General features: G+C 40.5%; 1 protein-coding gene across 1 annotated transcript in view; it reads left to right on the top strand.

Moving 5' to 3' along the window:
* Window positions 1-287: 287 nt before the first annotated feature.
* Window positions 288-24,454, top strand: part of LOC308085710 (uncharacterized protein) — a 45,197-nt gene continuing 21,030 nt past the window's right edge. Inside the window, exons 1-3 of the mRNA XM_080428982.1 lie at window positions 288-414; window positions 17,736-18,092; window positions 18,868-19,143. Of these exons, the coding sequence (XP_080285108.1) occupies window positions 297-414; window positions 17,736-18,092; window positions 18,868-19,143 (751 nt within the window). The 5' untranslated portion in view covers window positions 288-296. The remainder of the gene's footprint in view (window positions 415-17,735; window positions 18,093-18,867; window positions 19,144-24,454) is intronic.

The following is a 24,454-nucleotide window of genomic DNA, read 5'->3' as shown; positions in this document are numbered from 1 at the left end:
TTTTTTCTCTCTCAAATGTTTTTCTTTTGTTTGGTTAATAAAGACACAAATGTAACTCCATACGGGTCCTTCTGCTGGCCCGAGTAGTATTGTAACATCCGTGGCCATGGGGTAAGAACTTTATATTTTATATCTGAAGGTTTATGTATATGTTCGGGCTGTAAATGTATAAAGTACAAACACCAGGTTGAAGTTCATCCATGACTCGGTTCAGGGCTACTGTGACACAAAGACAAACTCATGAAACCGAAAGTAAAAAACCCCTCATATGATCCTTTGTGGAGGAGCAGCAAAACATGGCGGATTATTCCATCTCACTTTTATCTGTAAAAGTCAGTGTTTTAACAGTAAAACCATGTATTTATTTCTACATGTTGCTGATGTGGAGCAGCTGTTACAACGCATCTGTCACAGGTATGTTTTACTTATTTATAGTATTTATAGTGGAGTTATGGACAATATTCATACACTGGACTGTACACACACACACACACACACACACACACACACACACACACACACACACACACACACACACACACACACACACACACACACACACGGCCAGACTAATATTGTCTAGTTTCCGGGTTAAAACTAACTAACTATATAGTTTTAGTGGAGTTAAACTTTCAGCCTGTTTGATGTTTGTGTCTGACTCTCTGACTAGACCCGGCTTTACCGTTACTAGGCTATGCACGGAACCGGTCGCACGCACGAACGAATGCACGCGCAGGAGAACTGTCATGTTGAATAATGTGGTTTAATAGCGTTGTTGCTTCCAGAATAGCTTTGATCCAGAGCGTTTAGTGAGTTCTCTCTAATTAACGCTCTGGATCAGGGCTACCAGACTAGCTCAGGTCTAGCTGTAGAATACAACTCTAGACGTATTTATGATTCTGACGTTTTCAATCTACGAGAGTTGTAGGGTTCACCCCCCATTGACACAGGGACTTTCATCTCCAAGCCCGTAGACACTCCAAACATGTACAAATGCAAAAAGAAAATGCGCTTACCCCCAAGCCCCAAATGTTAACTCTCGCTACGGGGTAGTAGTTTAATGTAATAATCCATATCTTTCAATACAGAAGTGTTTTAATCCCGTCTGTGGCCGAACGCCATGTTTTCACCCTCCGACCCTCGTTTACTTCCTGTTTACATTGAGTGTAATTCCGGGTTTCACCGGATACGCCCCGTCACTACCCGTCTACCGCCCATTGGAAACTTCCGACAGAATCGGCCACAGACGGCATTAAAACACTTCTTTATTGAAAGATATGGATTATTGCATTAACCCAGGTAGCAAATCATGTCAGATTTCTAGTGTGACGACGTCTCCACGCCCCGCCGACCGGAGCGTCCGCTCGTCGCGAACCGACGTCTCCACGTGACGTCCTTGATCAGCGTTTACCGTGCGCTGCGCCGAGCGCACACCAGGCGTAGCGCTGGCGGGCCGGGTGGACCCGCGAGCGGCCGAGTAGTGTGGCGCTGTCGTATATGACCCCCCCCCCCCCATATATTGCGAACCCCCCCTCGTATATGACCCCCCCATTTATTGTAAACCCCCCTCCCTCCCACATATTTATATAAACACATGTAATAAAGGAGCCCAGATGTGAACTTTGTTTTTTTTTTTCGTTTTATTAAAATAGTAAAAGAATGCAGAAATGCATAAAGCTATCACAATTGTACAAAGCAGGATGATGTGGGCTATCACAGTTCTGTTGGGCTTCTCTTGTCTGTAACAATAGTCAGTGGTGTAAAGCATTGGTTCTTGAAGTGGGGGTCCTTGGGGGGGTTCCACAGTCAAATGATTGATAGGAACCAAATGGACCCTTGTGGGTCTGTAACTCTGAGAGTGTACAAATGGACCCTTGTGGGTCTGTAAGAGTGTACATGGTTCCATTTGTACACTCTCAGAGTTCGATTAACATTGGTTTTACAGTGTATATTGGGGTCCCAGAGGTATAAATGCCATTAAATTGGGGTCCGTAGCCTAATGCATGTCAAACTGGAGGTCCTTGAAATTAAAATGGTTGAGAATCACTGCTAGAGAGCCGTAAAAACCTTCTCTTATTGGGGTCCCTGGCTTATCTTTTCAAATGGGGGTCCACGGGGTAATAAGTGTCAATTAGGGGTCCTTGACATGAGAAAAGTTTGAGAAGGACTGGTGTAAAGTAACTAAGTTTATTTACTCAAGTACTGCACTTAAGTACCATTTTGATGTATTTTTACTTACTGGAGTATTTCCAATTTTCAGTACTTCTACTCCACTACATCTCAGACAAACATTGTACTTACTATATTTTTTGACAACTTTAGTTACTTTGTAGATTTTGATTACAAAACATACATTACCCACTTCAGCCCTATATACATGTCAGCCATTTGAAAATAGCTGATCTACAATCTCACAATGGGTTGCTATGTAACACATTGTGAGCTTGTAGATCTGCTAGATTTATATACATTTGAGACCATTAGGACAGTCTGCATAATGAGTATTACTTTTACACAAGAAACGTTTGAATTCCGGACTTACCACAGTGAGGATATGCATTTTCTCAATATGTCAAACAAGCAGTAAAATAAACCCCACAATACCATACCAGCATTAGAAAAGAGATAAAACAGTGCAACTACATACATGTGTATCTATGACATTGTAAATACCATCATTGACAGTTATACGTATGTAGTCTTGCTGTAGACAGATTGCCTGCTGCTAACCCTAAAAATGTATTATAGTAAACAGAAAGAGGACTGAGGCCCCATCAGAGCTGACATTGACCAGAAAGAGTATCGTTTGATGTTGGTCCACTATAAGAGAACTCAGTTTTGTTTGTTAAAGGGATATCATTATCATTATATTGAACATTATACTTTGCTGATAAAACATTTGGTCCATTAATTGAGTTTTGGACTCTTCGATTTGATCCAAAACAAGAAAGTCCTTGGAGTGAAGTGATGAGCAGAGCAGCTTTCATTCGGTAGGCAGCAAGGAGTGTGTAGACATCAGATGGTGTGGAACAGCAACCATTAGACACCAACAGCTGAAAAGCAGAGACAGAGAAAACACATTACATTACATGTAATGAACAGTATGCACTGAACAAGACTAGAATTACAACTAGATAAATGGATTCTAAATTGGACTAATATTTCCTTCAGACAATGCAGCAGCATAGGTAATAACAACAATAGAATAATGATAGAAAACGTAAAAAGACTTAAAGAAAAGAGTGCAAACAGAATGAAAAGAGCAGAGTGAAGAGTGTGTGTGTGTGTGTGTGTGTGTGTACGCACGCACCGTCCCCCCCCACACACACACGCAAACTCCAAACAGTTTTGCGCCGTTTAGTCTACTCTACAACAAGCAAGTGCAAGTAAATATCGTCATTACATCCTTTATAAGACAATTAAACAGCTAAACCAACCAACTACATTATGTTGTGTAGTCTACGACGCGCGCTCGCACGCTCACACAGACACACACAAACAAGCCAAATTCAAACAGTTCTCCGCGCCATTTCTAATATACAACAAGCTATCAATGAAAGTAATCGTCATAAAATCCTTCAAAGATAATTAATACATATCTTAGCATTAATTCAGAGCAAACAAGCAACTTGTTTGTTTGAAAAAACTCCCCACGCGTTTTCAGAGGGGAGTGGGGGATGGGCTGTACACCGAGCAAAAACCTAAAATAGGATCGAATAAAACTATTATTACTGGCTTAAAAGTGAATTGACATATACATAAAGACACATAAAAGCTGAAACTCACCTCTTGGCTCAGAAAAATAACTTTGTTTGCAAGTTCTGGGCAGGAGTTACTGCCGACCGTCTCTGTGGAAACACACCAGACTTTTTTCGCACAGTTAAAAAGGTCCTCCTTCCGCGTTGAGAGACAGGGTGGGAGGAGTGCTGTGAATATTACTCCGCATGTGTAGACCTCCGTCTGAGTAACCCTCCGCCAGAGAACATAGTCCCTTTCTTTTTTTAACAAAAATGTACTATTTAATTTGAACATGTGCATGAATCATGATTATATTGTATGACCAGAGTAAATGAGTAAATGTTTTAAAGAACAGTTAAAAAAAAAATCTATTCCAATCTCACTATACTTCATAAGAAGTTATATTCATAATTAATTAATGTGTGTTATTAACAATATGCCACTTGAGTATCAAATAATAGTTAAAGGTAACACAAGCAAATTATTTAATTGTATTTTAACTAGGAATTAAATCCCAATACACAGAATTAACAATGCAATGAGTAAATACAATACAATAAGAATGAATCCTAGGTCACCTTACTTTGTTTTGATCACTAAATAACACCAAGCTTAGGTTCAGGGTGAAAAATAGCAAAAAAAATCTAATGGGATCCATAAACGTGCTTTATTATGTCCTCACAAGTATGAGTCCTCACAAGTATAGTAATACTGAGAGACAGAGAGACAGAGAGTCTTGTCCTCAACATGGACAGCGTCACACTGGTGCGACAATAGACGCTCACGACACATCGCCACGCATTTCAATGAGCGAGACCCCTTCAGCGTGGGGACAGACCAGCGTTGTCGGTCTATCCCCACGCCCCGCACGCCCCGAAACTACCAGCCTGACGTCAGCGGTCACGCTCAGTTGCTACCTGGGAAACTACTACCCCGTATAAAGAGCTAACATTTGGGGCGTGGGGGTAAGCACATTTTTTTTGCATTTGTACATGTTTGGAGATCTAGGGCTAGGAGATGAAAGTCCCTGTGTCCATGGGGGGTGAACCCTACAACTCTAGTAGATTGAAAACGTCAGAATCATAAATACGTCTACGAGAGTTGTATTCTACAGCTAGCAGCATCTAGGTCCTTTAGTAAAAATATAAAATACACTTTCGCTACTGAACAAAACAAAGACGGGTTTAAGATGTTTAAAGCCTACTTTCCTCAGTGGGAACACTCTGAGCCCCTCACCTCACCTCTAAAATACACCTTTGGGCCAGAAAGAAAATATTCCACCGGATGGAAAACATTTTTAGTTATCCCACTGCGCCCCCTACAGACCTGGTCAATGTAAATTCCAATTGAATGGAGACGTTTTAACTTTTTCTCTTTTGTGTTTTTTCTATTTGTTATGCATTTGTGTGTGTGTGTGTGTGTGTGTGTGTGTGTGTGTGTGTGTGTGTGTGTGTGTGTGTGTGTGTGTGTGTGTGTGTGTGTGTGTGTGTGTGTGTGTGTGTGTGTGTGTGTGTGTGTGTGTATTATCAGACACATCAATGAAAACAGAAACATTCCAGTGTGTTTCCCAACCAGCAACTCATTATACAACCTGATTATAATACAGTACATCTCTGTAGACCAGGGGTGATGCAACTTTGATGATGTAGAGGGCCATTATATTTAGGCTTCGTCCACACGTACACGGGTATTTTCATAAACGCAGATTTATCGTTTTCGTTTTTGTAAACCTCCGCGTCTACACGGCCCCGTTTACAAAAATCTCTCTGTCCACATGAAAACGCATTAAGACGGTAAAAACGCAGCTGTCATCGCGAGACTGTCTATTCACGGCGGTCAACAACTGTAGTCTCGCGATGACAGCCAAATATATCTTATTAATAGATATTTATCTTTAATAATAAAATACAAACCAATGTGCTGTTGCGCCTGGCCCAGGAATTAAAGTGCTACGTCAATGCTGCGCCATGCCATTCGCTCCAAATGACACACTTCAGTTTTATTCATGGATTACAAAGGAAATAATGAACTGATTGCAATAATATAAAATTCTCTCAAATCAGTAACAGGTAGGTGATACAGATGTGTCCATCAAATATGGTTTTATTGAAAGGCAATCCAAGGTTAGCGCTTGGAATCCAACCTTCGGGGAATGTCTGACGTTGTGTTTTTATCACCGGTGCCAGTAGGCTATTATTATTATTATTATTGTTAATAGACAGGCTACTTTGCAACATATATGTTAGAGCAACTTAAGTGCTTGCAGAACATAACAAATTATTATTAAGTGTGCCTGCCATGCAATGGCAGTGGCACACTTGTTGCATTCCGCCATACTTAATAATCCAGATATCTATGTCGCCACAAAAGTTTGCCGGACCGTACAGGCCGCACGGTTTACACTACCGCAACAATAAATACATCAAAACGTGCGGCCAGGTCGGGAATCGTGTGCTCGGAAGTGAATTTCCGTCACGCGTTACCATGGCGACGTTATTAGCCAAAAACTGCGAAACTCCGCCCCTTTTGGCCGTACGTACCGCGAAAAAAGTTTCTCCTCCCACACGGTTTACTCGTTAGTGTCAATGTATACATCAAAACGTGCGGGACAACCGTCCCACTTACCGCATTACTTTTCTCACCGTTCCGCGTTACCACGGCGACGTTATAGGCGAAACAACGTAGCCACGCCCCCTTTTCAGTCCAAAATTCACACTTTCTCTACAAACCTACCCTTCATCATCATCATCCTCATCTAGGATGATGATGTAATGAACCTTTTACATTGAAATGGACCACGATCTCTTCTCCTCTCATCGGCCACATGGCCAACTGCTTATCAATGACTTTGGGTGTTGGGGGTCCGGGGACCCCCAACCACATAGCCACGCCCCCACCCACGTAGCCACGCCCCCTTACAGTCCCCCATTCAAACCCATGTTAACGGTTACAGATCCGGTTAAGAGTGCAGGTTGATGGGTGGACATATTTTTGGGTGGACCATATTTTTTTTTTTTCAACATTTTATTTTTCCGAACTTTTTTTTTCCGAACTTTTTTTTTTTTTTTCCCCACATTTCTTTCCCCAAACTTTTTTTGTTCGTTTTTTTTTTTTTTACACCAAAATACTCTCTGAGGGGTATGCAGCTCAATGGTCCAACCCGGACTTGGACCTCTCCACTTCCAGTTTGAAAAGTGCCCAAAATGCTCCGAAACTTTGCCTACCCCCCCTAAATGGGGGTCTGCGAACACATGCGTCACAACAGGAAGTGGATTTATCACTTCCGGTTTTGAAAAGTGCCCGAAATGCTCCAAAACTTCGCCTACCCCCCCTAAATAGGCGTCTGCAAACAAATGTATAATGGTAATTCTTTGCGTCAGACCTTCAGAAGTGGGTGAAACAAGCACTTGAAACCATTTGAGTAATTGTTTATATATAAAAAATATATATTAGATTTCTTTCAAACATTGTTTTAGATGCCCATTTTTACCTTAAATTTTTCGTTTTTTTAATTTTCCTTTATTGAGTTTCGGTTTATTTTTTATTGATTTTATAATCGTTATTTTGCTGTTTTTTTCTTGACTTTTTTGGCCGCCCGGGGGGATCAAAATGCTACTCCTCCCACACGGTTGACACGCCCCTGCCAATGTATACATCAAAACGTGCGCAACGACCGGGCCGACCAGGCTATTACTTTTTTCGCTACCACGGCAACAAAGCCCCTCAGCCAACTCCTCAGCCAACCAGGCACACTTAAATTTTCGTAGGAAATTTGTTTCTAGTTTTTCTTATATCTATAAAATATGGCTGAAGTGGTTGATGTATAGTTTATAATATAATAATTTATATCTGCAAAGTGTAGGATTATTATTATTATATTATTGTTCGTTGCCTAGTCCAATACAAACCAATGCTTGAGTGCGCTCCAGCGGTGCGCCCACAGCCGTCTGTCTGTCTGTCTGTCTGTCTGTCTGTCTGTCTGTCTGTCTGTCTGTCTGCTTGCCTGCCTGCCTATCAAAAGTCCGCGGCCGTAACACACACGCACGCACGCACGCAGTTAACCCAGGCGTTATTGCCACACGTACCCCCTCCCCCAGGTGAATAAATAATAATTTAAGAAAAAATAAATGTTATGAAAACACCTATATCTATATGGTATAATGAACGTCAATTAATGTATTATCCCTATCCCCTAGCTGCCAGATTCATATTTACGCACACGCCAAACGCACTGCCTAATAATCAGATACTATATACTATATTATATATAGGCTACTGTCAGCTGACATCATAGCTAAAGCATTATGGCTACAGACAGAGCAGTCAGTGGTCTTTAGATGATAGATTCCAGATGAATAGAAAGATATTTAGATAGATTTATAGATAGATTTATAGATTGATTTATAGATAGATTTATAGATTTATAGATAGATAGATAGATACATGGTGTGTGTGTGTGTGTGTGTGTGTGTGTGTGTGTGTGTGTGTGTGTGTGTGTGTGTGTGTGTGTGTGTGTGTGTGTGTGTACAAGCTGTGTGACGTGCTGATAGCCTATTTTGTGGCCAAACTAGCAATAGAATACATTTCCAATCTTCCAAAAAAAAACAATGATCTCAGACATTTCATAAAAGCTAAATATAAGATATAAGACCGGTGATAAAAACAATGTATTGACACAAGGAATTAACAGTCACACTTTTGTGGATTACAGTAAAATTGTAATGACAAATTCCAAGATTAACTCTGCAGCCGCACTGAGGCGATCCAAGCCGTCAGACATTCTCCGAAGGTTGGTTTCCAAGCTCTAACCTTGGATTGCCTTTCAATAAAACCATATTTGATGGACACACGTATGACCTACCTGTTACTGATTTGAGAGAATTGTATATTATTGTAATCAGTTCATTATTTCCTATGTAATCCATGAATACAACTGAGGTGTGTCATTTGGAGCGAATGGCATCACGCGGCACAAATTGTCTTCTTTGAATAGACTATCATCTTATATAAACACAATAGACACAAGGAATTGACACTCTCACATCTGCTGATAATAGGAAAATTATAATCACAGACATTCCTGGAGAATTAGAAGATTCTGTTGTGTGCCAGGCTGTGGCTGTGTATAGATATAACCAACAGCGCATTGGTTTATATTGTATTGGACCAGTGCGCAACGAATAATGTTAATAATATTATTATAATAATAATAATCCTTGAATAGCAAACATTTCTCCACCACAATAAAGAATATGATGAATGCACATAGGCTATTATGTTGCATAATCCAAGTAAAAATTTCTCTAAAAACATGGCCTGAGTACATTTACTCAAGTACTGTACTTAAGTACAAGTTAAGTAAACTCGTCCTAACTATCTTGTGGCCTCAAATTAGTATTTTGTGGGCTCGAAATACAAATTCATCCGAGGCACGCATTAGTAATTTGAGGCTGTCACAGTCACTCCAGCGCAAGGTGACCAGCTCCCCTTAAAGTTAATTAAACCATAACATGACATGTTGTGGATATTCAGCCAAACTAGTGTGATTGAAAACGTAGGCCTGCATTCTTCATGTCCTCAACTCAAAGTAAACGGTGGATTATTTCTTCAAATAGACCGTCGGCGATCACAGAGGCAGCGAGGTTACGAGGTAACATGGGTGATTCACATCCAGTTGTTTTAGTTTATATTGGATGTGATTTCTCCATCGCAATGCTTTCCCATCAAACAAAGTAGCCTATAGGTTAAATAGCCTTGCCTACTGTATAGATGTTTTACAGACAAACCATAGATAGACTATCTACTTCAGAACGACGTCAGCATCACCAGCTGGCTCCTGCCCAATGCGCAGCTCTCCACCGGAGCACAAACTGTCCTGCAACTTTTACTACACTCACTATTAAATGGTGATTATTGAATTACAAGAAGATTGTTGACAAGCACACATTGACAAAAATATGTTGTGGCTCTTTGGATGCAAAAAAATATTCTATTGTTTCTCGACGTCATTGCTGACATCTCGCACCTGGCTGTAACTTTTGGTAAAGCCTTTTCTGTCAGAGCGCAAACCTTCCTACCTTATTGATTTTTTATTATAGTCCTACAGGGTTTGCCAGTGGGATTACCATATTCTGTGACGGTCACGGTATAAACTTTCTTTGTCAAGAATAATGATACCATCACATCGTACTGAATGGATTAGGTTTGTATTTTAATTTAACCCATTAATAGAGCAGTGCGCAATGTGCGCTCTGTGGAGACCTGACTGCTGCTGTTTTGCAAATAAAAAGCCCATAACACCATGCACATTCATGAGGGATAGCCTGCCCTGGTCAGAATGTCACAATCTGAACATTTATGGAGTGAGTGATTAATGAATGCTTAAACATTAATGGATAATGGCTGGCTGGTGTTTGGTGGGAGTTACCCATCTCCAATCTCCTGCTGAAGTCCTGTGGTCAAAAACACACAACGTGAAGAAGAGCTCCTGCGCTTATGTCGGTTATATATAACTGTAGGCTACCCAAGTTGAGAGACCGCTCTCTCCATGAAAATATTCCAGCTAAATCCTTTAGATCTGTATGACTGTTATGGCACTTTTTAAATGGGTGAATGATTAAGCATCTAACTTATAACATTGTAAATATGTTAGATTGTTTTTAAATCGCTTGATTTTAATTGCTTGTAGGCCAATTATGTAATTATGTCACTTGGAAATATTTGATAAATGAGTGCCTGTGTCCCACAACCCAGTAGCCTATTATTATTTTTTTAAATTATAAAAATGCAGATTTGAATGCACATCACTTGTTGGGGTGCTGGGTTAAAAAGAGGAGCATGAAAAGGTCATTGTATGAAATTTACTGGAGCGACGAGTCTACACGTTTGATTTGATTGTTAATTATGATTGACAGAGTAACATTAATTTTGCAAAATGTTTCTTCGGTGCAAACTCAATTTTGTTTATTCATAGGCCTACAGAATACAATTCGTTCCTATACGTAGAACATAGCCTACCATTAATGGAAGACAAGTGTATGCGCGGTCAACATGCAATGACAGTGAGGAAAGGAATATTAAATAAATGATGTAGGCTATAGGCTAATAATTATCTCATATTATATTATATTACAGTACTCTCAACTGCGCATGCTTATAATGTGAAAAACTCCGTTTACGCCGCCCACACGGCGACGCATAAACGCCGTTTTTAGAAATCTACACTGTGGCCGTAGTTTTCAAAAAGATGCGTTTACATGGACCAAAAACGCGTTTGCGTGTGGACGAACCCCCCAAAACGCATATAAAAAGCTACGTTTATGAAAATACCCGTGTACGTGTGGACGAAGCCTTACACACTCGCTACAGAGGAACACATTACATATACTGTCTGTTTAATGATGTAGCGGACCTCTATATTTACACACTCACTACAGAGACACATTACATATACTGTCTGTTTAATGATGTAGAGGACCACTATATTAACACACTCACTACAGAGGAACACATTACATATACTGTCTGTTTAATGATCAGAATCAGAATCAGTTTTATGGTCACATCACAGGTTTACAAGGTAAAAAAGTGGGTGAAATTCGTTTTTGTACATCATTCCCATCGCAACGTACTGTCTGTTTAATGATGTAGAGGACCTATATTTACACACTCACTACAGAGGAACATATTACATATACTGTCTGTTTAATGATGTAGAGGACCTCTATATATTTACACACTCACTACAGAGGAACACATTACATATACTGTCTGTTTAATGATGTAGAGGACCACTATATTAACACACTCACTACAGAGAAACATATTACATATACTGTCTGTTTAATGATGTAGAGGACCACTATATATTTACACACTCACTACAGAGACACATTACATATTAGGGCTGTACCCAAACCCTGTTTTTAGGATTCGAACTTCGGCGAGGAATTTCGAACGGACGTTCGAACCATCGTATTTAATTATTTAATTAATGAAACGGTGGTTTGAACGTCGAACCATCGTTTTTAATCAATTAATTAACAAAACGATGGTTCGAAACTCGAACCATCGTTTTATTTATTCATTAATTAATGCAACGATGGTTCGAAAGTCGAACCATCGTTTTATTTATTAATTAATTGAATACAACGATGGTTTGACTTTCGAACCATCGAAGGACGTTCGTTCGAACAATCGTGTTTATTTAATTAATTAAACGAACGTGCCTTTAACCAAGCTGCAATTCATTATAGAGCCGACATTGCATAGTCTATTGGTTTAAAAAAAAGTTGTTTCATAATGCCCATAATGAAAGGATTTAAGGATCAAACAAGACAAGATATTTCCTAAAGTTTAGGATTTATTGCTGAAGTCGTTCGTTACCAGACAGTACAAGCAATGCAGATCAATAGCCTCCCTTGAAAGCCTTCATTCATGTAACAGAAAAATAAAACAGGCGCATTAATTGTCACAGTGTCTTTTTTTTTCTCTCCAGACAACTCGCTCTCTTTTTGGCCAATATCTAACAATACGACAGACAATATTCTGCACAGGGCTTTTAGTTACATTAAACAACAACTATAAAACATAAGTATGGCAGGGCGTGGCAGCTTGAAACAGTTAGCAAACAACGACTTTTAAAATAAAATGTCTCACTCTCGTCACTCTCGTCTCGTGACGAACCAAAAAAAAAAGTCTTGCCGACCGAGTCGGCCCTCACCTCTGCTATACTCTCTTCATGTTGTGTGCCAAGAACACTATTTTTAGCCGCGGTTGCCGCAGTTAACCGCGGTTTGGGTGGATTCGGGTCAATCAAATATAATTATTAATTAATATCGGATAAACCGCGGGTGAAATATTGCGGTAAATAAATTAATGACATCTAATATATCTATCCATAAAATAGCTAAATCTCTGCGTGCTTGTGTCTGTGTGAGTGTGTAGAGCAGCCTCTGTGCGATGCGATCACAAAATGCATTGATTGTCTTTTCTATTTTTTAAAAACCGGTGCCGCTGGCAGCAGAGCAGTGCGCTCTGTATGTTGGATGCCGCATGTATGTTGGATGCCGCACAGAGACATTCCATAGGCTAAATCAATGCATTTTGTGATCGCATCGCACAACTAATAATAAAACTAACGGGGAATACCAGAAAATTATAATATTTTGACATACGGGAAAAACGGTTGGTGCGGATATTTAAATTGGATAATATAATTATTGCGGTTGGATAACGGGCGGATAATTAATTTGTACATGCGGATTCGGGTGACGTGAGAGGCCATCCGCACATCTCTACTGTGCGTGCCTGCGTGCGTGACTTTCGTGACTTTCAAATTATTGTAAACACAACATAGTACTGTGATATTCTGATATATATCACATTCTGATATATATTTTAAGATTAAAAAAATATATATATATATATATGTATATTAAAAAAAAGCGGAGGTTCGAACTCATTAATTAAGATTCGAATGCCGACATAACAAAGGAAGGTCCGAACCTTCGAACGTTTGGATTCAGCCCTATTACATATACTGTCTGTTTAATGATGTAGAGGACCTCTATATTTACACACTCACTACAGAGACACATTACTTATACTGTCTGTTTAATGATGTAGAGGACCACTATATTTACACACTCACTACAGAGACACATTACATATACTGTCTGTTTAATGATGTAGAGGACCACTATATTAACACACTCACTACAGAGACACATTACATATACTGTCTGTTTAATGATGTAGAGGACCACTATATTAACACACTCACTACAGAGGAACATATTACATATACTGTCTGTTTAATGATGTAGAGGACCACTATATAAACACACTCACTACAGAGACAGATTACATCTACTGTCTGTTTAATGATGTAGAGGACCACTATATAAACACACTCACTACAGAGACACATTACATCTACTGTCTGTTTAATGATGTAGAGGACCTCTATATTTACACACTCACTACAGAGACACATTACTTATACTGTCTGTTTAATGATGTAGAGGACCTCTATATTTACACACTCACTACAGAGACACATTACTTATACTGTCTGTTTAATGATGTAGAGGACCACTATATTTACACACTCACTACAGAGACACATTACATATACTGTCTGTTTAATGATGTAGAGGACCACTATATTAACACACTCACTACAGAGACACATTACATATACTGTCTGTTTAATGATGTAGAGGACCACTATATTTACACACTCACTACAGAGGAACACATTATACTGTCTGTTTAATGATGTAGAGGACCACTATATTTACACACTCACTACAGAGACACATTACATATACTGTCTGTTTAATGATGTAGAGGACCACTATATTTACACACTCACTACAGAGACACATTACATATACTGTCTGTTTAATGATGTAGAGGACCACTATATTTACACACTCACTACAGAGGAACACATTATACTGTCTGTTTAATGATGTAGAGGACCACTATATTTACACACTCACTCCAGAGGAACACATTACATATACTGTCGGGCAGACACCTCTTATCTCCGTATTTTAACTTTTTTTCATAAATGAATGCCGTACTTCGTGATTCTATGTCACACAAAAGTAGCAAAAATAGCCGATCTACAAGCTCAAAACGCAACGCTTGTAGATGTTTTAGATCTGCTATTTTTGCTATATTTGAATTGGAATCCTGTATTTCTTTTGCAATTTGTTTTATTGGAATCCTGAAAAGTAAAAGTTGTATTTAATTTCAAATGCATTTAGTTATACTTATGTTAACTTTATGAACTTAAATACAAACACATTGGACATAAAAAGACAATAGAATGTTAATACTAGTCATTAAGCTACTAATATAGACTGAAGTAATTAAAGCGGGTCATGTTTGTATGTTTAGAATCATAACAGCTGAAATCAATAATATATCACTATTCTGATATTAACCTGTGGGCCACATTAAGTGAAGGTGGGGGCCACATGTGGCCCCTGGGCCGCCAGTTGCCCATGTATGATATAGACCCAGTGGTGTGTTCTAGGTTTTTTCTCAATAAAACATTTGGCTAGCTTGCCACCCAGCAGGGTGAAAATTAGATTCACACCACCTCATATCGCCATTAAATGTTTATGATATGTATATTCCTCCTGCTGAGTGTTTGTCAGTGTTCATCAGTGTTCATCAGTGTTCATCAGTGTTGAGAAGCAGGGATCAAATGAAAGAGGACGCTCTATATAAAGAGAACACCCTGTTGAGAACATGAGCTGTGATTGACATGTAGAAAAGTGTGACTGTTTATAAACAACCAGCTGACTGCAGGGGCATCAATTAGGTATGGCAAGGTATGGTAGCTGTCATACCTTGGCTCCAGGGGGGAAACAATTCATTTACTTTTTAAAATAGATTCATGAAGGTCTCTATGACTATCTGGTCTGATAATTCTGTTATTAAATTATTGTAAAATAACTGCAAATGCAAATGGGAACAAAATTATTGTATTATATTCTCCACATCACTTGTATCCCCCCTACTGTATCGTGACAAATGGAATATTCCCCGGTTTAGTAGGTCAGCACAGGTGCAATGCATTATTGTTAATTAGCAGCAGCAGCAAATTTTTTCAAGTTGTGGCAGACATTTAATACTATAGTATCCACTGATGGACTAATCATCGTGCCTGTTTTCATTAAGTGCATACACGTTCATCTTAAAGTAAGGCAGCACTGGTCCTTATTATACTTTTGCTTCCTTGTGGTGAAGGCCTGTGTCTCTGTGCCTTCAAATAAGGCATCAGTAGGCTTAGGCTACTGCTGGCTTATTCTCTTCCATTTGTATTTGCTGCCTTTGGAGTGTAACTGGTCTGGTCTGTAACTGGTCTGTTCATGTGATACTGTGGTGTTGTGTTGTTGCTTATGAATAGAATCAGTCAAATTGATTGCTTATCAAGACAGACAGGCTATTTCTCTGTTTACTCTAACCGTTCCACTCTGAAAACAGAATGTGCATGTCAAAGACTGACAGTTGATTAGATTGCATTGTATAGGCCTACATCATTTGAGTTTGTAGTCGAGGAATGAGACTGCATTTGAAAAGGCCTATGTTGTCTCAAGCCATGTGCACACAATGGCCCCGATCCATAAAGGGATTTACGACCATATTTTGGACGTACTGGCATTTAGGACAAATCCTACACCTGCAGTCAGATTCATAAACGTTTTTTGGTCTGTGTTTGGTGCGTCAGGTGCGCACGTTCTCAGGTCAGCCCCGAGGCTGTCTTACCAGGGCTGAAATGTGCGTATGTCTTTAGAATGCTTTATTCTTCATGCCAAAATCAATTACAACAGTGGCAAACCTCAAATAAAATATATATGTGCCCAACATTTGTCAACACATATATATAAAATGACATATAAATGTCAAACGATGTATTGCTTGTAGCCTATGCATAATATAGACATGATGTAGATTCCACCGCTTTTTATTTATTTTCTAGGCTATCAGTTCCATTTAGAGCTGAATTATTAGGTCCAGTGTGTTTTCCAGCGGGCCATCTGAGCCAAAGTGTCACGTAATAATGAAAATAGGCTATCATGCCTTAATGAAACTGCGGAGGGATTGACGCACCAGTGTCCGTGCCGCGGTATTAATTTGTAGGCTAATAGCCTACTGTAGGCTACTCTACTGTATATTGATCACATGAACGCCACACACAACAGCCTAATAAATGTTACCATCTGATGAGGAAACTATAGTGATGAAAGCTGTGTCCAGAAGATCCATTCCCCATTCAGACGTAGGACAGTGATATATTAATCAAAAATTAACTAATTTAATCAATAAGTAATCAATAAGCTCTGGTCCATAATCGAATAGCAGCGTTCCACTTGTATGCCCTGGATTTATTTTCAACATCATCTTTTTACCTGGTAAACGTGAGCAATGTTATATCCTTTCCAGGTTATTAGTCTATTAATTGCTAGCGGGGTTAAACCTTGTAAACATTACACATTACGTTCAGCTGATCCATCGCTTCCAGACAGATCAGAATGATGTTCAAGTTCTCTGTCAGTGTCAAGGCAATGCGCCCGACAGCTGTAAGTTTGGACGAGAAGTTAAACTTCTGCAACTCCGGTGTTGCCAGATTTTGTGAGAGAAATAAGCAACCAGGTCTATGAAAATAAGCCCAAAAGAAGCAACTGGCACTTAGGCCATTTAAGCACTTTAATTAAACCGTTGTGAGCTTGTAGATCTGCTATATTAGGAACAAATATATTTTAATAAAATGTGGAATATTTTGAAGATTTTTTAAACATTCTAACAACACAAATCTGCCTCCAGCTGGCACAAAACATTTTCAGATGGCGCTTATAGGGATAAATTAGCCTACATATTAACTTGGGGGTCCATGACATAAAAATATTTGAGAACCACCGGTTAAAACAATTGAGCAATTGTGAAGCAAGCCCAAATAACCAACTACACTTTAGAAGCAAGCCCAAAAAACCGCACCCCACTCTGTTACCAATATTTAAAAGCAACTTTACAGAAAAATAAGCGCAAATTCGCTTATAATAAGCGGACATGGCAACACTGTGCCGTAAAGTGACGTTAATGTTGGATGCTGTTGGATGCAGACTTCGAGATTAATCAGCTCCTACACCTGGTCATACGCACGTCTCTGTGATATACGAACCCCTTTGGGAATTGCACGTCCGTTTGTGACTACCAAAATACGACCTCCTTTACGAACTTTATTTACCCCATATTTACGACCCTCGTTATGAATCGGGGCCATTGACTTTGTTTGGTTATACTATATAACCTATGAGTGATTGGTGGCCTTTGACATTAATGCTGTCACATGACATGACCTTGCCATACCTTAGCTTTTGCTGAATTGATGCCACTGGCTGACTGACAGCTGATTACAGTATGAGTCCAGTGTGCATCATGAACTAACTTAGTGCTTCATTTGGTTTTGTTTTAAGGACAATATCAGGTGATCGGGTCTTCTCAGGACATCCTGGTCAAAGAGGGAGATGAGGTGATCCTTCCATGTCGTATTGAACCACCAGTCAACATGGGCAGGAAGACAGTGGAGTGGTCCAGGGAGTGGTCCAGACCTGACCTGAAGCCGTACCTCATTTATCTCCTCCAAGATGGAGATTACAAACATGGCGAAGACCTGATCCCGTTTTACAAAGAGAGAACGTCTCTGTTTCGTAATCAGCTTCCTAATGGTAACATCTCACTGAAGCTGTCCAGGGTGAAGCTCTCAGATGAGGGGACCTACAGATGTTCTGCTCCACTACAGAAGAGCTACACTTTGATCCAGCTCCTTGTTGGTAAGTGTTATTGTTCTAGTGATGCTGTGACCAAAGACTCAACAGGTCTGAGTGAAACATTTTGCGGGTTTTGGGCGGATAATTAACTTTTGGGGGGGGGGGGTTTGTAACTTTATTTCGGTTAATTCGGTTTATTCAGTGGCGATCTGAACCAGGCGATCTGATTTTGAAAAAAAAAAAAAATATTATTATTTTATTTTTTTTAGACCAGCACCCAGTGGGTGCTTTAGCCCCGAGGCACCCACAGTATCGGCGCCCTTGATCTCTGCCTTCCTCTAGGGGCGACAGCCAGGCAGGCAGACAGACAATTTCCCAATCTTAATCTTCCGTAAAAACCTAGGTGTCACCTTTGAACTCAACCCAAGACCTGAAGCGTGAAGCGTCCGTAGGCCTACTGATAGCACATATAATGTAACTTTAGTTTATAAAGACATGAGACAGAGCTGTCTTCCATCATTAAGAAATAATAATAATAATAATCTTTTATATAGAAATGAAGGAGAAGGGCTATCAAACCTTGTAGCTTCACCTGCTGCTGTTACATGCATTTAGGGGAAACACTGTTGTTAATTAAGTATTCAATCAATCAATTAATAGACGTAATTACAGTAGAAGTCGAGCTGTGTCTGTAAATAATGTTTTACATGTTCTCTCTTGTTGTAGCATCCATAGCTTTAGATTTTAGATTTGTAAATATTGTCAGCATTGTAGATGGATGGATGGATGGATGGATATATTGATTGATTATCATATTTATATCTTTATGTTTTTGCAGGGTCAGTGTCTCATCCAGTGATCTCTTCAAATGGACCAACAGACAGTGGAGTATCTTTGACATGTAACTCTAGCTGCTGGTATCCACAACCTGAGATGTCTTGGCTGGACGGTGATGGAACCCTCCTCTCTGCTGAACCCTCAGTGACACAGAAACCTTCTCAACACTGTTACATTGTCCAGAGGAATGTGACAGTGAGGGGAGCAGGTCATGTGACCTGTAGAGTTCACCTGCCACGCTTCAACTACACTGTTGACAAACAACGTTACGTCTCAGGTAATGTTTATGTTTATTAAAGGATCCCCATTAGAGATTCATGAATGAGCCTCCAGCCAGTTAAAAGCTGTGCAGCTGAATTCTGAACCAGTTGTATTCTGAACCAGTGTTGTTTTTGGCAGGCATTTTAGATTTAGTCTTAGTCTTAGTCTTTTGGACGAAATGCTTGTTAGTTTTAGTCACATTTTAGTCATTTCTATCCTTGATAGTTTTAGTCTAGTTTTAGTCGACGAAAACTCAAATTGTTTTAGTCTAGTTTTAGTCGACGAAAACTCAAAAAGGTTTAAGTCTAGTTTTAGTCGATGAAAACTCAAAATGGTTTTAGTCTAGTTTTAGTCGACGAAAACTCAAATGGTTTTAGTCTAGTTTTAGTCATTGGTTTTAGTCAAACAAATAACATTAAATAATGTATTCAAACTAATTTAATTAGGTCAATATACATATTGTATTTAAGATATGACTGCTAACAGTATTATCATAAAATATATCCCATTTTTATGGGATAACACAATAGGATACAACGTGTATTACAACAGATACTGTAATTCACACAAAATACTGCATGTTCGGAAAATAGAATAGCCTAGATCAGGTTCTCATTATCAACCTTTTTTTTTTTTTACCAGTATCACCCAGAAAATACACCTGCCCCATCCTATTCATATGCACAATTCACACAGGGGGCAAATGTATTCCTACTAAAAATGTTGTATTTTTGACAGTTGTGAACATTATGGTAGCACTAAACTGGCACTTAAACTCATGCAGTTGAAAGAAAAACGTCTTAATAGCTTAATAACCACATGGTACCCTCTTTCTAAGCAATGGAAAAATTAGAATGTACATATACTGTACTGTACATAGTGTACGTAAGAACTAGGTATATTAAGTTACTGTACTGTTGAGTTCCAAGGATTTACTCGTCACGTCACAGTCATAGGCACGATGCAAACAACCATTGAACCCCTACGTCATTGACGTACCCCCTTTTTCACTTGCTTTCACTTGCCCCTGTCCAGCCAAAAAAGCCTGCATGTTTTACTCATAACAATCCATAGCCTTGATACAAGGCTAAACAATCCAAGTTAGCTTAAGCCATTGGTTCTCAAAGTGGGGTCCGGGGACCCCCAGGGGTCCTTGAGGGAGTTCCAGGGGGTCCCCAGCTAAATGATGGATAGTTAGGAATTGACTGCTAGAGCTGTAAAAATCATCTCTTATGAGGGGGTCCGTGGCATATCTTTTCAAATGGGGGTCCTAAGGGCTAATAAATGTGAATTTGGGGGTCCTTGACATGAAACAGTTTGAGAACCACTGGCTTAAGCACGCCAGCTTTAGCCTGAAGCTAGCGTCAGATGTTATGGTAAAGGTACTTGCGTGCGGCTTGGGCCAGTTGAGGGAAGCGGTCCTTGTTCTTTTTCCAATACTCCAGTGGGCTCTGATCTCTGGGCAATGGGGCCTCACTCAGGTAGTCGTGCACCTATAGAAATATAAGACAAAAAGTACAGTGTAACTTTACTATACATGTCTGGCAAATTAAAATGAGACAGACATTATTAGCCAGGACATAACATTATCCTCCTCCCCTTAAACGTTTTAGCTCTCAACTCAGCAACTCAACTTTGTCATCACATCACTTGTACCTGTAAAACCTGTGATGTGGTAATACAGTTGAGTTGATCTGAGCAGATGAGCAGGGCTAAAGGTCAACCTCAAGGGGGCAGCGTTGCATTAGGTAATACTGCAGAGTCAGCTTTTTCCATTTATATATTCATTCATTTAGTAAAAAAAAACATTTAAAAAAATTAAGAGGTTTAAAGGGATTGTAGGCGATTCAGAGATAAACAAAGAAAAAAACTCCAGCAGTTCGTTTCCCCGACCACCAGGGGGTGACGTAGGGAGGACTTCCATAGAGTTAAGGGGACTTCTAAACGGGCCATGCCGAATATAGGTTACTTTATTCGGATACAATTCGCGGAACTGCCCGCCCCTGCCGGTTCTCTGAATTTTTATTTTTAAATAGGCTCTTTCATGACAAATTGACCACATATATGAAGTTAAACAACTAAATTCTATCCAAACGCTATCTGAAAAGTAAATTATGTGCCTCAAAAACGAAGTTTGAGAGCGTTTTCAAACCGAAAGTAAAAGGTTCACACGGACGTGCACGGATGCGCACATGCGTGCGTTAATTTACGGCCCGCTACAAACATAAACAGTAGGGAAAATACGATTTCAGAAAGAGGACTGTGTTTCAATGCAGGAAAACACCCCAGCATCATTATATAGTGGCTGATAGAGGGGAAAAAATGCAAAATATATATATATAGATATTTTTCAAATTTAGGCTTAATGTTGCCAACAATCCCTTTAAAAAACAAAACATCAGTGGTTAGAAGCTGAACACATCCTTAATGTACAGTAAGTTATGTAATTGTTAACAACATTATTAACAATTTTTTTACATAAATGAATTTAATATACTATACTTGATTGTATTTGAATATAAGATGTGGTCTGCTATTTACCTGCACACCCGTTGGGCCTGCCTGATGATCTTCTGGAACCGTCTCCTCCAGAATTTCCTCATACATGTCCCTCAGTGACGGTCCAGCGACGGCAGAGTCATTTTCTGCTCGCGTCTTCTTTCCTTGCGGTTCTTCTGGGTCAGGTGTCTCACTCTCAGATTGGATCATCTTCTGCACTAACTTCTGTAGCGCAGTTGTTGCCTCTTGTTTGTTGCTTAGTACATTAAAATAACGGTCTTTGTTGCGGGGGTCTAGGATCGTTGCCAAGTAGTACAATGGCTCGGTGAAAACTTTAGCAAATCTGTCAGTCACCGCTTGTAGTAGAGTGCTCTTCGAGGTGCCGACCCCACTGTCTGTTGCAACCGTCTTGCTCAGGAAACGTTTTAGTGCGAGAACTGATGGAATCACGTCAGCCGCAGTAGCTGAATGAGAACTAATCTCTTGGGTTAACTCTTCGAATGGCGAGAGAAGCGTGGTCATTTTTTCTATGAGGCCCCACTGGTATGAGCTCAACTTCTGATTCGCAGGGAGATCATCATGTTCTGTCCCATAGACACTAAGTGCCCTCTTCTGATCATAAAGTGTTTTCATCATATAAAATGTGCTATTCCACCTCGTTGCGACATCCTGTTGGAGCACCTTCTGACTGTGAGTTGGACCCAGCTCCTTCTGTATGGCTTTCAGCCGAGAGGTGGCCAGTGGAGAGAGCCTAAAATGTCCTACTATTTTTCTCCCAATAGCGATACAGTCAGAGATGCTTCGCTGGCTTAACACACCATCATGTATGGCTAGCTGCAGTGTATGAGCCATGCAGCCCAGGCTTTTAACACCACAGTCTCGCATTCCCTTCTCCATATTGCGGGCGTTGTCACGCAGCACAACGTGCACCTTATCTTTTGGTATGTTCCACTGAGCAAACATGCTGTTAAATGCGTCAGCTATGTTGGTCCCTGTGTGCGAACAATTAAATTCTTGTGAATGCAACACAGCTCTGTTTACATTAAAGTTGTCGTCAATCCATTGAGCAGTAAGGCTTAACATGCTCGTCTGGCTCACGCCAGAGCTCCAGATGTCCGTCGTAAAGCTCAGGTCATTCACATTGCTGTCCAACAACTTGTGGATGTGTGTGGCTACAATGTCATATAAAGCAGGGAGGGAAGTCTCGGTAAGGTACTTGCGACTTGGTAGGGTGTAACGCGGGTCCATGTGTTGAATCAAACGGCGAAATCCAGGATCATCCACGATAGAAAATGGCTGGTCGTCCAGAGCGATCATCTCCATGATCTTATTTGTGATTGACGCCGCCTTTACGCTGTCTTTAACATATGGCTTTGTTTTTTCGAATGATTCTTGTATGGGGCTACCCTCTGTGGCTGTTGTTGCTTTTAACTGCGTGGTTTTAGTTTTGGTTTTAGCGCCTTCATTTCCCAATAACTCTTTGAAAAGGCTCTCATGGGAGGCACGGTGGCGCAGTCGGTAGCGCTGTCGCCTCACAGCTAGAAGGTCCTGGGTTCGATTCTCCTCCGCGTCATCAGCGCCCATACCCTAGGTGGGGTTGGCGAAAGGGCCTACTCTGTGTGGAGTTTGCATGTTCTCCCCGTGTCTCCTAGGGTAGTTAATACCCTCACAAAAACATGTAGTAATCCTGGTCGCTATACCGCCTCCCCCATGACAGCCGGGGCGCCTGATGGAGGGGAAGGGAACTGGTTGGAATAACGTGTTCCTTCCACGCGCTACGTCCAACCAGGGAAACTCCCCCCTGTCAGGTGACAAGAAGGTCAGTTGGCTCTCATGCCTGAAGGAAGCATGAGCTCAGCCCTGGCCTCCCTACTGTGGGGGACTGGTGTAGGGCTGGTGTAGCGCCCAGGATCACTTAGGAAATTGGCACCGGGTGAAAAAAATGGGTCACAAAAATCGCGGGATAAAACATTTAAAAAAAAAGAAAAGGCTCTCATGGCGGTGGTGCAAATGAGTCCTCATGTTGGTAGTGTTAAATGATTTTACACGGGATCCTCCTCGCGAAACTTCGCCATCGCAAGTATTGCATATTGCAATTCTTGGGTCGTCGGGTTTAACCTTGAAATATGCCCAGACGGCCGACATCTCTCTCTTTTTTTTATCCTCTCTTTACTTGGTTTCTTGTTTGTTGTCTCTCGGCCTGACTTCCGTGCGCGCGCTGTATGTGCTTATCAAGTTAAGTGCCCCTCCCACCGCACGCACACCCTCCATACACACACGCACTCACACACACCATGTGACACCCGACACCAACCCCCCGCCCCACCCCCGCACACTCACACACTCACACACACACACTCACATTGAGTCCTGCAGCTGCAGCGAGCAGCGAGACACAGCAATCATCGGCTGTTTACATCGGCGCAATTTTGATATCGGACCGATACCGATTAATTAAAAAACGACTATATCGGCCGATATATATCGGTTGGCCGATATATCGCGCATCCCTAATCAAGAGCGACACGTTGTGAGCTTGTAGATCTGCTATTTTCAAATGAAGTTCTTGGTGGAAACTTATAATAAAAGAACATGGCAACACTGCCCAGAATAGGCCGGTATCCAAGCCAATCACAGAGCCCCCCCTCCCAAAAAAAGGAAAAGAAACCAATCACAGAGCCGGATGTTGCAATGCATCCTAGAACCCTCCCTGTGATTGGCCACTATTCCCCCATTGAAATAATATCGCTATAATATTTTGATCTCTTCATGCATTTTGAACGTCCCACCCAATACAAATTTCGTCTCGTCATCGTCTCGTCGACGAA

This window comes from Gymnoscopelus braueri (genome assembly GCF_963280865.1).
Source record: "Gymnoscopelus braueri genome assembly, chromosome: 5".
Lineage (NCBI taxonomy): Eukaryota > Metazoa > Chordata > Actinopteri > Myctophiformes > Myctophidae > Gymnoscopelus > Gymnoscopelus braueri.
The sequence above is the reverse complement of the archived record's forward strand: the minus strand, read 5'-3'. Positions and strand labels throughout refer to the sequence as shown.